General features: G+C 35.1%; 2 protein-coding genes across 4 annotated transcripts in view; one reads left to right on the top strand and one right to left on the bottom strand.

Annotated features, from left to right (window-relative positions):
- The window catches only part of LOC114763304 (ribonuclease S-7-like), a 67,653-nt gene that overhangs the window by 16,797 nt on the left and 38,763 nt on the right, over positions 1-12,093 (top strand). The gene's annotated exons all lie outside the window — the stretch shown is intronic.
- LOC114763319 (uncharacterized) lies at positions 2,360-5,473 on the bottom strand. 3 transcript variants are annotated; one of them, XM_028952944.1, is made up of 2 exons: positions 5,069-5,473; positions 2,360-2,414 (listed from the first exon to the last, which is right to left on the bottom strand). In XM_028952944.1, exons 1-2 carry the CDS (start codon positions 5,451-5,453, stop codon positions 2,383-2,385), a joined length of 417 nt encoding a protein of 138 aa, XP_028808777.1. In that variant the 5' UTR covers positions 5,454-5,473; the 3' UTR covers positions 2,360-2,382. The 3 variants fall into 3 exon arrangements, with proteins under 3 accessions (XP_028808777.1, XP_028808776.1, XP_028808778.1); XM_028952943.1 differs by lacking the exon at positions 2,360-2,414 and adding an exon at positions 4,522-4,751; XM_028952945.1 differs by lacking the exon at positions 2,360-2,414 and adding an exon at positions 4,522-4,751 and having other exon boundaries at positions 5,075-5,473.

Raw genomic sequence — 12,093 nt, 5'->3', positions numbered from 1 at the left:
GAAGGAATAAAATGGGATACAGAGAGTGAGAAATTACAAATAGCCAGCAGGGGACGCCTCACACATGAAGATGAAGATGATGACAAAGAGATATAAATTCGTTTGTTTTTATACGTAACGACATTTCGGGGAAAAAAAAATTACACAAGTTCTGCACTAGTGTTTGTTGTTACGATAAACTCTTATTACTTAAATAGTTCACATAATATTATGTTTTATAGCCTAAAATCATATACCACCTGATGCTAGAGATATTAAAATTACGAAGACAATATGATGCTGAACCTGAAATGGCTTCTTTTGTCCATTGACAAATTAATGGCTTTGATTTGATACTTGGTCATTATTAATGATTTAATTATTAAATAGATGAAGAGATCTAGTCCAAAAGAGTCATTATAAATTATTTCGAATCTTGTTGGTTTAAAATTTTGGTCATTATGTAAATGATCCCAGTATATATTGATGAAAACATCAAGGCATCCATCATCTTGCCTTTTTTTTTTTTCCATTTATTACTCCCCTTGTCCTTAAAGTAAGACCTAACTGGAATGTTAATGTTAGCCTAAATATAAAACTTATTTTATATATTTATCAATTTTTTCTTAAATTAACCCTCTTGATGTTTCCTCAACAATACTCAAGTATGAGAGGAAGGAATAGAATTAAGAAGATGCTTAGAGTATTTTAGGAAAAAAATATATCATATTAGCTATTTCAATTAACATATTTGATCTACTCAAATTAGTTAATTAGCTCTTACACTAAATGTCAAACAAGTATGAAGGTTCTCTCATGTTTGGTAGCATTCATATAAATCTGGGCAGTATTAAGTTTTTTACGCAATATAATATTACATCATGATTTTCGTGCAATAAAAAATATAATAAAAATTGCCAGCTTATGATGTTGAAGATGGCTATATATAGAACCCTAGCTAGCACACGAATATGAGAAAGAAAAAGCAATAATCGATCATGACGGTGAGTAGCTTAAAACTGGTTTTGATATGTGGTGTGGCCTTAGGTTTGTATCACTTCAATGCCAAAGATAGAGAGCAGCTTATTAATGGCCCCCAACCAGGGAACGATCATTTTATGTTGGCCTTACAATCCAGACCCTCCGCTGCCCACACACCAAGAAACGTTCACCATTCATGGACTTTGGCCTCAGTTTGAGGGTGGGTCGTATCCACTTAATTGTTCAACATCGGAGTCTCTGATCAGACTGTAAACTCTCTTTAACTCATATTTCATATATATTGCTTCGTTCTTCCATGTCAACATACATGTCCACACACACACACACACACTCACATACATATATGTGTGCGCGCCAATATTGCAGCTTCAGCTATTCCAACAGGATCTGCTTCGTTACTTGCCGAGTTGTTTTATGCTCAAAAACTTCAAAAAGAACAAGGATTTTTGGCGATGGGAGTGGGAGGAGCACGGATCATGCTCTTCAAACAAGTTCAATACACCACAGTATCTCACAATAACCATCGATCTTGCCATACAACATGCTAAAGACATCTTTGATGGGCTTATTAATCAGAAAGTGTTGAACGACAGAGTGTTCCACAGGCCCTTAAACGCACAGCACTATACTGAATATTTCTTTTTTTTTTTATTGATAATCAGAAACTGTACACATGGGCCAAAACTGAACCCGATATTTATAGATGATGCGCAGCGTTCCATCTCTAAACTAATAACAACTAAGCCTAAACTAATGGGCCACTAATGGGCTTACAAGAAAGTAAAGCAAATACAAATAAATTCACTGAATACTTCCAACACTCCCCCTCAAGTTAGGGGCTTGAAAATATCTATAGTTCCTAACTTGCTCAACAGATGCTTCTGTACACTTCCTGCGACAGGTTTCATTAGCAGATCCGCCTCTTGGTTGCTGCTTCTAACATGTTGTAAATCAATCATCCTTGATTCCCATTTTTCCCTAACAAAATGGCAATCTATCTCTATATGTTTTGTGCGCTCATGAAAAACAGGGTTGGCTGCAATATGAATCGCAGCCTTGTTATCACAATATATTCTCACAGGATCCACATAAACTATACCTAAATCTTTCAGTAAACTAACTGCCCAAACCATCTCAGACGTTGCCATACTCAATGCTCTGTACTCAACTTCTGCAGAGGACTTTGAGACAGTGTGCTGCTTTTTAGTCTTCCACATCACAAGGGATCCTCCCAGCTTCAACAAATACCCAGAAACAGACCTCCTTGTCATTGCACAGGATGCCCAGTTTGAATCACAAAAGCATTCCAGCTCCAGTTTTCCTTCTGAGCTAATGAAAACTCCCAATCCAAGAGTACCCTTCAAGTAGCGCAGAACACTTCTTGCTGCCGCCATGTGTGCTTTAGTTGGCATTTGCATAAATTGACTCAATGTCTGCACAGAATAAGAGATGTCAGGCCGGGTCATTGTTAAAGAGATTAACTTACCAACCAGACGCCTATATTTCCAGGGTTCTTTCAGCAAGTCTTCTTCACGATTCTTTCTTTCATCATAGGCCAACAGTTTCAAGCTTTGAGCCATTGGAACTCCCAGCGGCTTACAACCTGTCATACCAGTTTCAAACAACAAATCCAATACATATTTCCTTTGTGACAGAACAATTCCTCTCCTAGACTTAGCTACTTCTATTCCAAGAAAGTATTTTATTAATCCTAAGTCCTTTATTTTAAAGTGACTATGCAGAAACTCCTTAGTCTCAATGATTCCAGATTCAGTGCTCCCAGTTATTAGCAAATCATCTACATATACTAAGATAAGAACAACACCATTAGTATCCCGCTTGATGAAAAGAGAATAATCTGATTTACTTTGTGTAAAACCTCCTTTCTGTAGTGCCTCAGATAATTTTTGGTTCCATTGTCTTGAGGCTTGTTTTAAACCATAAAGGGATTTGTTCAATTTGCAAACCATTTGTTCCCCTTTTCTCTCAAATCCTTGAGGAATTTTCATATAAACTTCCTCATTCAGATCACCTTGTAAAAATGCATTATGAACATCCATTTGATAAATGTTCCATTTGTTAACAGCTGCCAATTTCATTACGACTCTAACTGTAAACATTTTCACAACAGGAGAAAAGGTTTCATGATAGTCAATGCCTTCCTTTTGGTTATATCCTTTGGCTACTAACCTAGCCTTAAATTTATTTACACTACCATCTGCTTTATGTTTGATTTTATATACCCACTTGCAACCAATTGCCCTCTTACCTTTAGGCAAGGGAACTATTGTCCAAGTCCTATTACTCTCTAGAGCTTTCATTTCAGCCTCCATGGCCTTTACCCAGTTCCTATTTTGGACAGCCTCCTCATAAGAAGATGGCTCACAATTTGAATCAATAGAAGAAAGGAAACACATATGATCAACAGACAGATGCGCATATGAAAGATAATCATCAATAGGATATTTACAATTAGTCCTTATAAGGCAATCAGAGTCATATTGCAGTAAAGAACAAATATAATCATTTGCCCAAATAGGTGGTCTTCTAGCACGTGCAGACCTTTGATTTTCAACATTTGTTTGGTTTCCACTCCTATTAGGATCATTATCTCTTTCAACATTTACTTCATCTGTTACAGGACCAGTACTATCATTATTTAATTCAGGTTCTGTAATTACCTCAGGCCTTTGTTTTCCAATAAAGTCCGATTCAAACCAGAACATTGACTTCATATCATTACTTAATCCTTCTTTAAAATTGTCTCTAACATCCTTAAAGGGAAACTTATCTTCAATGAAATGCACATGTCTACTCACAAAAATAGTATTTTCTTTTAAATCTAAGAGCAGATATCCCTTTTGATTATCTGGGTATCCTAGGAAGACACTAGGAATGGATCTAGGCTGCAATTTATCGTTGGACTTCAAATTAGTAGCATAAGCAAGAGATCCGAATGTTTTCAAGTCACTCAAGTCTGGTTTTGTTCCATAAATTCTCTCATAAGGAGTTTGGTAATCTATTATCTTTGAAGGAATCCTATTTATCAAGTGGGTTGCCATTTTAATGCATTCTCCCCAGTATCTAATGGGTATTCCTGATTGCAAGATAAGACTTCTGGTGATTTGCATAATGGTTCTATGCTTTCTTTCTACCACCCCGTTCTGTTCAGGTGTGTAGGGGCATGAAGTTTGATGAACTATCCCCTTTTGTTGAAAATAAACCCTCAACTGATTATTGGTAAACTCCGTCCCATTATCACTTCTAATCCTCTTCACATTCACAGAAAATTGGGTTGAAACATATGCAATAAAGTTTCTGATATGTATTTCTGCCTCATTTTTATGTCTCATCAAAAAAATCCAAGTAACTCTGGAAAAGTCATCCACTAAGGTTAAGAAGAATCGAAAGCCTTGATGTGTGGGGCTCCTATAGGGCCCCCAAACATCTGCATGAATTAAATCAAAACTTTTCTGAGATTTAATAACACTTGAATTAAAAGGGAATTTAGTCTGTTTGGACTGAATACAGATTTCACAAGAATTGGAAACTTTATTCAAAATGGAATTTTCAGTACATATTTGATCCAGATGTTTCATCACAGATATGGGGGCATGTCCTAATCTTCTATGCCATAGTTGGATATCACAATCTTTTCTCATGTCTCTATTCTGAACAACATTTGCTAAAATAGGGGTATTTGTCACTTTTAGTACATACAATCCCTTATATTCTTTACCAATCATCTTCATCCTCCCATCCTGAAGGCCCTGCAGTACACAGAGATCAGGAAAGAAGGCAGCCATACAATTATGTTCCTTTGTAAACCTAGATATAGATATCAGGTTAAATTCTAGACGAGGAGCATAAAGAACATCATGAATAATAACGCTGTCAGCAATAGTGACTGAACCAATATGTGTGACAGATAACCTATCCCCATTAGGTATTCTAATTGCTTTAATCGGTCCATCATAATTTTTATATTCATCGAATAATTCCAATTTTCCAGCCATATGCGTAGTTGCACCATAATCTAAAATCCAATGTGTATAGGATTGAATGTTAGGTAAAGGATTGATCAAACCTGTACCAGTTAAGGCATGTACCGTAGGCTCCATGTCTTTCTTCAACAACTCCAGAATCTTTTCATATTGCTCTTTTGTGAATGTCGGCGCCACTGTGGTTGCAGCATGACCTTGAGGGTCCGATTCTTTGTCAGCTCCCCCTTGCTGAAAGTCCCTTTGCTGCCTCCCCTTATTTCCTTTGAAATTTGGCGGATATCCGACTAACTGGAAACAATTATCCCGAAGATGCCCCTTTTTGCGGCAGTGGGTGCATTCGGGCATGATATCTCCCCTGCCTCTTCCTCGTCCGCGTCCCCTACCCCTAGCGGTCATCGCCAATCCTTCGGTGGGAACATTTCTATCGGCAAACAAGATAGATCGTTGGGTCTCGTCTTTCACGATCATTGCATAAGCCTCATTTACAGACGGAAGGGGACACATCAACAATATCTGACTCCTTGCCTGTGTGAAATTCTCGTTTAGGCCCATCAGAAACTGCAACAGTTTCTGTTCTTGAATGGCATCTGAATATGCCTTGGCCGCTGAACACATACAAGAAGGAATTGCAACAAGAGCCGCCTGCTCTTCCCAAAGTTCTTTCAACTTCGAAAAATACACGGTGACCGGATTTGTGCCTTGTCGAAGGGAGCTAATTTCCCTATGAAGTGCGAAGATGCGCGAGCCGCTCTTTTTATCGAAGCGTTCCTTCAGCTCGATCCATACGGCATGCGCGTCTTGAAAGTAGATAATTCCATTTGCTAATTCCTTGGAAATGGAATTAATCAGCCACGAAAGCACGACCGCGTTGCACCTCTCCCACAGGGGTTGCAGGCGTTCTTCTTGATCGGCTTTCTTGCAAGAGCCGTCGACGAACCCTATTTTGTGCTTGCCTAGGAGCGCGATGGTCATTGCTCGTGACCAGACAGTATAATTCTCCATTCCGATCAGTATGTGGGGAATAATTGCCGTCCCCTGTGTGTCGGACGGATGCAAGAACAGAGGATGTGAAAAAGAAATACCGTTGGTTGTGACCTTCTCGTCTCCCATGTGACCAGCCGTGTAGATCTCTGATATGGAGTAGATTGGGTTACGTGAATGGCCTCGTTTGTGAACCCTAATCAATGGCGCCTTCCTGCTCTGGTACCATGTTGAACGACAGAGTGTTCCACAGGCCCTTAAACGCACAGCACTATACTGAATATTTCTTTTTTTTTATTGATAATCAGAAACTGTACACATGGGCCAAAACTGAACCCGATATTTATAGATGATGCGCAGCGTTCCATCTCTAAACTAATAACAACTAAGCCTAAACTAATGGGCCACTAATGGGCTTACAAGAAAGTAAAGCAAATACAAATAAATTCACTGAATACTTCCAACAGAAAGGTACACACTATTTGATGTACAGGAGATGCACGGAATGACTATTTTATTATTGACATGTCATTGGGTTTCATTTACTTTGTTTCAATAATCAACCAAGATGGAAGTACTCTACGTGGGAAGGCAGACATAGAAAAAGCTATTGAGAACATCACGGGTCATGAGAATCCAATTGCAGTCATAGTTCAACGTCTGCTTCTTGAGATTCGTGTGTGTCAACCAGGAAGGGAATTCAGTCATCGATTGTAACCCTCCGTCCATATTTGCAGCTTCATAATTAACCTTGGTCACCTGTAAGCTATCATTTTTCCAAGTTCCAATTACCAAGATTTATTTTTATTTTATCAATAGGGTTTTAATTCTGAATTTTTATCCAAAGCAAATGAGTCTTAATTACTATTTTGTTTTCCCCTAACAGCTTGGACGCAGCCAAGTTTTCATTCAGAAGACCATACACAGCTGCATGAACACACTTGTTTAATTTCTTAATCTTCATCTGCTATCTTCTTCAGAAGTCCATCTTGAGTAGTGTTTGATTCCTGTAATAAAGTGTCTGTATGATATGGAGATATAATAAATAAAAGAAGCTGGTTATGAAGGTAGTTCCTATTAGAAGTATGTAACGGGTTGTTATAAAAGCCTCAGGAGACATTAGTGCCTTAGTACATAAATAAATGGGTTGGTATGTTCGTAATAAGATGGCGTATGAGAATGAATAATAAGACTGATGAGAACAGTCTATGTCTGACAATAATTGCCACCTATATGTCTTCACCACATGATATTGCTCGCATAATATCAATTTGGCATGGAATATTATTAATATAAGGATATGTAAATCTATTCAACACTTGATAGTATCAGGAATTTTTTATTGAAGACAAATATATATCACCATTACTATGAAATGAATGATGCCATTACTTCTGTTTTAAAATAAACTTACCATGTAAAAATAGGTATGCTTTTCCATGCATTGAAAAAAATTCTTACAAACGATTCGTGTTGTTTGCAATTACTATGGCTGGTTATAAACATTTTCCACACTAAAATCTACACACACATATATATAAAATAACTATAAAAGAAGATAAAAGGCGACAATATGTCCGCGCGCGCGCGCAAAGTCATATAATATTACGTTCTAGTTTAGAGTGACGTTGCAATTCACTTATTTCACATTTTCGTATCATAACACTTATTTACATTTAGTCTCACTGAATTTTTCATATTTCAATTTGGCTCATAGGCTGTTTCTCTCACTAACTCATAAACATAATTCAAAGATAAACAATAATAAAACATAAAATAATAAATAAGCATAGCTCAAATTAAATATGTACTCTGTTATGTACGTATTTGTGTTGTGCATGTGTTTGCGTGATTAGCAACAAATCTTAAAACTTAAATTTTACGTATTCATATAAAAGTAAAAACAAGAAATCAATTCACAAAATGAATGAATGAGAAATTTTAAACAAAGTTTTATGATAAGAAAAATAAGGTCAATAACCTATCTGGGGCCTGGGTTTTTATCAACAAGAACGTCATTATCCTCATCCCGCGAATGCGTGAATTTCACCACTGTCTATGAGGCATTTGGATTAACATTTGCTGTCTCATAACATAGCTAGTAGAATAAAACTTATTCAAAAAAATTTGAACCAAGGTTTTGCTGTTTTTCCGTAAATTAGTCATATGATGTGATCATGTAATTAAGAGTTGTATGTATATGTGCATGCATGCGTGAATGTATATCTGTGTGTGTGTGTGTGTATCAAATCGGAATTAATCCTTGGCCAAGCAACTAGAGGCAACATCTGAAGGCAACTTTCATAATCGATTGGATTAGGGGGAAGGGAATCCGACACATGAACTCAAACGTAAGAATGAGAGAACGTACTAAGTTCTGGACATAAAAGTGGGTCCTCGGAGGTCCTTTATTGCACAACTTCTCATGTGCAAGTATTAAAATGCAATTTAGTATGATTGTGGAAAATTTTAGAGTTTGGAAGAAACTTAGAGACAAGATCTCGAGACATCAAAATAAATAATGATGAACATGTCTAGAAAGTTGCTAATTAACAACATGAACTAAACGGAGGCATGAACGGAATGCTAACTAGAGCGCTCATGAACAGCTGCTTGAAGAGATTAGGGAATATATGTGTGTGTAATGTTTAACCGATTGGGTTTTATAAAATTCCCTGGACTTTCAGAACAGTTTTGGGTTGGGCTCTCTACAAAATACAAATATGGATCAGCCACAAGGAGATTAGTTGTAATTGTAAAACAACTGATCTAATACAACGTTGCCCATTCTAAATTGAATGGATTGTTATTCTTTTAATGCAATGATTAAATCAAATTCTCATCAAATTTCAAAACATCAAACCCCATGTTCTCATCTCTTGTGGCCTGAATTTGTTGGCTGTGATGACTAAGGAAGTTTGACTTGAAAAATCCCACGCGGGTCATGGTGGTGGTAACAGTGGATTTAAACTATGATTGTTTTTATTTTGATCAGATTAATCCAATACCCTTAGTTGAACCCCAAAAAAAAAAACCCATAAGTTCATTGGTGTCACTTAAAAGGGTAAAGGAACAAATTTACTCTTGATCTTATTTTTCTTGGATGCAATTTTACCCATGATTTATTTTTTTGGGTGCAATTTTATTGCTGATCTTTAGGTGTCAGGGGTAAAATTGTACTAAAAAAGATGATGGAAAAATTGCATTACAAAAATGATTGGGGTACCAGGTGCACTTGAGAAATAAGATCAAGGTAAATTTACACCTTTACCCTTTTAAATAACACCAATTAACCAAAGTACTGTGCGACCCTAAATAGTTTTATTGTAAATTATTATCGCATGAGCTTAGTATTCTTTAATGATTAATAAATATGATTTTTTTTTTCATTTCCTCTTGTAATATTCTGTAAAAATAAAAAGTAGGTGTGTAAGAGATGCTATTGAATGATAGAGAATTAATGTATGGTCATGTATTTAATGAGGGTAAAAAAAATGAAAATAGAAGATTAAAATTTCAAATAAAAAGACTCCCTCGGGTCCTTTTTATAAGATTCAAATTATTGAATTAGTTTGATCCTTTTTATGAGATTTAGTTCCACCATAAGTTAATTATATTATCGTTTTCACATATATATTTTTTATCTTTTTCTTTTCACTATTTTTCTCTTTCACTTGCCCTTTTATAAATTAAAAAAATATTTCTTATATGTTTATTATTTTTAACTAATTTTAACACATTTATTAAATCGCGCAATTCAGTAAATTAATTATATTTTATAAAAATGATGGGGAGGTAGTGTCAATAATTCATAGAATCTGTCCAAGAGTATCATTTACATATATATGACACCGGACAGAGTATGAATAACGAACCGAAAGTCTTAGGCTGCAGAAAGTCTTGAGTGATGAATGGTATATATGTTCACACACAATCGGAGGCAGACGTCAGCAAGGGAAATTATTTGAAGTCTTGTTGGTTTAATAGTAATTTACTATAAATCACTATCTCTGGTTTTTAGTATAAGAACTAATTGGAAATCGTACTCTGGTTCTTAGTACAAAAACTAATTGAAAATCGTACTTACTCATAAATATAAGAATTCAATCCACTTTGTTTTCTAAATGAATGATTTATTTTCTAAAGTATTTCTACTGATTACACATATTAAGAGAGTTTCCATCCAAAAATAGTCATGATTAAAAGGATATTTTAGGAAGTTCAAAACTTATACAAATAACTAACTTAACAAATTTTCTTAATCTAGTTGAATTAGTTAATAACTCTTATACTAAGTAGTGTAAAATTATTCAAAGTTTCGTAGCATTCATATAAGCCTGAGAAGTATGAAGTCTTTTGCCCAATAGTACATTTGACTTTTGTCCAAGAAAAAATATAATAAAAAATACCACCACATGATGTTGAAGATGGCTATATATATGAAGGCCCGGGTAGCATGAATGATAAGGAAGAAAAGGTAATCATTGATCATGATGATGATTACCTTAAAGCAAGTGTTGATATTTGGTATTAGGTAAGATTATTTTGTGTTGGCCTTGGAATGGCCAGCCACTTTCTGCCATACGAAATGAAGGAAGGAGCCAAAGTGCAATCCAGATCCTCCGCGGCCCTAACACCAGAATAAGTTCACCGTTCATGGACTTTGGCCTCAGTTGAATAATGGGAAGTCTCCACTTTCTTGTTTTCAAGAACAGGGGGAATTGCGTAATGATATTGTACACTCTCTTTTACTCGTATTATTATTGACGTTTAATTAAATATTTCAAATATTAGTTTCATGTTCCCAATTAATATATACGTACGTCATTGCAGCTTGATGATTTCAAGCAAGATCTGCTTGATTACTGGCCGAATTTGAATTGCGCTAAAGAAGAAGACCCCGATCGCAGCAAGGACTTCTAGAAAAGGGAGTATAAAAAGCACGGAAGCTGCTGTTCAGACAAGCTTAGTCCACAACAGTGTCTTCAAAATACTATTAAACTTGCAAAAACGTGTGCTCAACTCATCTTTGATAAGCTTGGTGAGCAAGGCAAGGGGAAATTGGTTCAGTATAATTGCTTGTAAACCTAATAGTAATGCAAGTATATATACTTTGAAATTGCAAAAAAAGATCCATGAATGAGTTCATTAGTAATTAATTACTAGTTCTTTTTTTCAATATAAGTACTAGTTTGACATTTAATTTGATCTTAAATATGAGACTCAAATCCATTTTGTCTCTCATATTTATCCATTTTTCTCAAGGTAGTCCTTATAATAGCTGCATGAAATAATTGCCCTTAATTTGTCGCTTTGGGTTACTTCAAAAATTAACCGAATTAATGTAATATAGTACACAATCCGGGTCCTATTCATTTTGAGGAACTGAAAACAAAATTAAATCCTAATAAATAAATGCAAGTAACCTAAACTATAAAATGGATTTTTGATTTGATAAGTGCTAATTAAATACCATGAATTAAATTGAAATTAAAATATTTTTTTTAATTTTTTTAATATAAGAAATGATTAAAATGAATGAAGATGAAAGAAATAGAAATGAAACACACAAATAACAATGATAATAATCAATCCTCCAATTCAACAACACAGACAATCCTCACTCTAAAAGATACGAGAATTAAAACAATAAATTAAGAATTCTAATTAAGTTTTTAATTCAACAACCAAGTCACCCCGAATTGCCGCAAAATATTTTTCTAAAATCTCAACTTACTAACTGCAACCAGAATAGTAAAATGGAATTAATGATGCTAAAAACCAATGCTTAATTAAAACTCTTAAATCCAAAACAACATAATTAAAGCTAGCAAAACACAATATAATCAAGATTCCAAGCCATCTCAGAAAATTACAATATATTAACTCTAAAATCAATGCAAATGTCATAACCATAATATTATAATTGAAATTAAAGCTATAAAGAGCCCAATGTTAAATGCTAAACAGTAATCCAATCACAATAATTTCCAAATATAATCAGATTAAACAATATCAATTTTTCAATAATCAGAATAACTATCCTAAAACCTAGGAATTGTTAAACAATTATTGGAAAGGAACATAAAGTAACTAAAACTCTCTTTTGATGATCCGAGCTCCTGCC

This window comes from Neltuma alba, unplaced genomic scaffold (assembly GCF_004799145.2).
Source record: "Neltuma alba isolate B1F8T4 unplaced genomic scaffold, ASM479914v2 tig00011274_pilon, whole genome shotgun sequence".
In the NCBI taxonomy this organism is placed as follows: Eukaryota; Viridiplantae; Streptophyta; class Magnoliopsida; order Fabales; family Fabaceae; genus Neltuma; species Neltuma alba.
Note: the sequence above shows the minus strand (reverse complement) of the source record. Positions and strands in the feature narration are given on the sequence as shown.

Coding starts and splice junctions, on each gene's coding strand:
- LOC114763319 (XM_028952943.1), bottom strand. CDS start 5,453: ATGATCGTGAAAGACGAGACCCAACGATCTATCTTGTTTGCCGATAGA. Junction 4,752..5,068: donor ACATGCCTTAACTGGTACAG/GTTTGATCAATC, acceptor TGTGTACTGCAG/GGCCTTCAGGATGGGAGGAT.